Source organism: Pygoscelis adeliae, unplaced genomic scaffold, assembly GCF_000699105.1.
Source record: "Pygoscelis adeliae isolate BGI_AS28 unplaced genomic scaffold, ASM69910v1 Scaffold122, whole genome shotgun sequence".
In the NCBI taxonomy this organism is placed as follows: domain Eukaryota; kingdom Metazoa; phylum Chordata; class Aves; order Sphenisciformes; family Spheniscidae; genus Pygoscelis; species Pygoscelis adeliae.
The window spans coordinates 1,575,841-1,576,388 of NW_008824358.1; the positions used below are offsets into that span (position 1 = coordinate 1,575,841).

At 65.3% G+C, this 548-nt stretch overlaps 1 protein-coding gene across 1 annotated transcript in view; it reads right to left on the minus strand.

The window, feature by feature from the left end:
• Positions 1 to 504, minus strand: part of LAMP5 (lysosomal-associated membrane protein family, member 5) — a 7,534-nt gene extending 7,030 nt beyond the window's left edge. The window contains exons 1-2 of the mRNA XM_009319573.1: positions 379 to 504; positions 185 to 290 (exon numbers count right to left, since the gene is read on the minus strand). Of these exons, the coding sequence (XP_009317848.1) occupies positions 185 to 290; positions 379 to 465 (193 nt within the window). The 5' untranslated portion in view covers positions 466 to 504. The remainder of the gene's footprint in view (positions 1 to 184; positions 291 to 378) is intronic.
• Between the last annotated feature and the right edge of the window lie 44 nt (positions 505 to 548).

A 548-nucleotide genomic window follows, 5' to 3' on the forward strand; every position in this document is an offset into this window, starting at 1 on the left:
CGCAGTTTAAAACCGCCACCTGGTCCCGGCTTTGTCAGGCAGGTTTGGGGTTTCTTTTTTCCCCGTTAAACTACATTTAGCCGAGTAGCCCGCGGGGTGTTTCGTGTCCCCCCCCCACCCCGGCTCCGCGCTCGCCAGACCCCAGGGATCTGCTTTAAATCCCGTCCCCCCCCGGGGCGCTTACGGCTGACAGCGTCCTTGAAGTAGGTGCGCTCCGCGGTGTCGTAGGTGAACTGGATCCGGCTGAGCCTCCAGAAAGCCTCCTGCCCCCGGGACGTGTTGTGCCCCTCCTGCCGAGACAGGGTCGGTCAGGACCCCGGCAATACCGCCGTGCACCCCCCAGCTCCCGGGCGTGCGGGGGTGGGGGGAGCCCCGTACCTTCAGGAAGAAGAGTTTGAGGGTGTACGCTTGCTCCAGCCAGGAGATCTCTAGCTCCGACTCGTTGGTGCCGCACTTGCCCTTCATCTCGGCGCCCCGCGACAGCGGGATATCGGCTTGCTCCGTGATCAGCTGGAAATGGGGTGCGGGGCTCAGGGGGGCGACCCCCC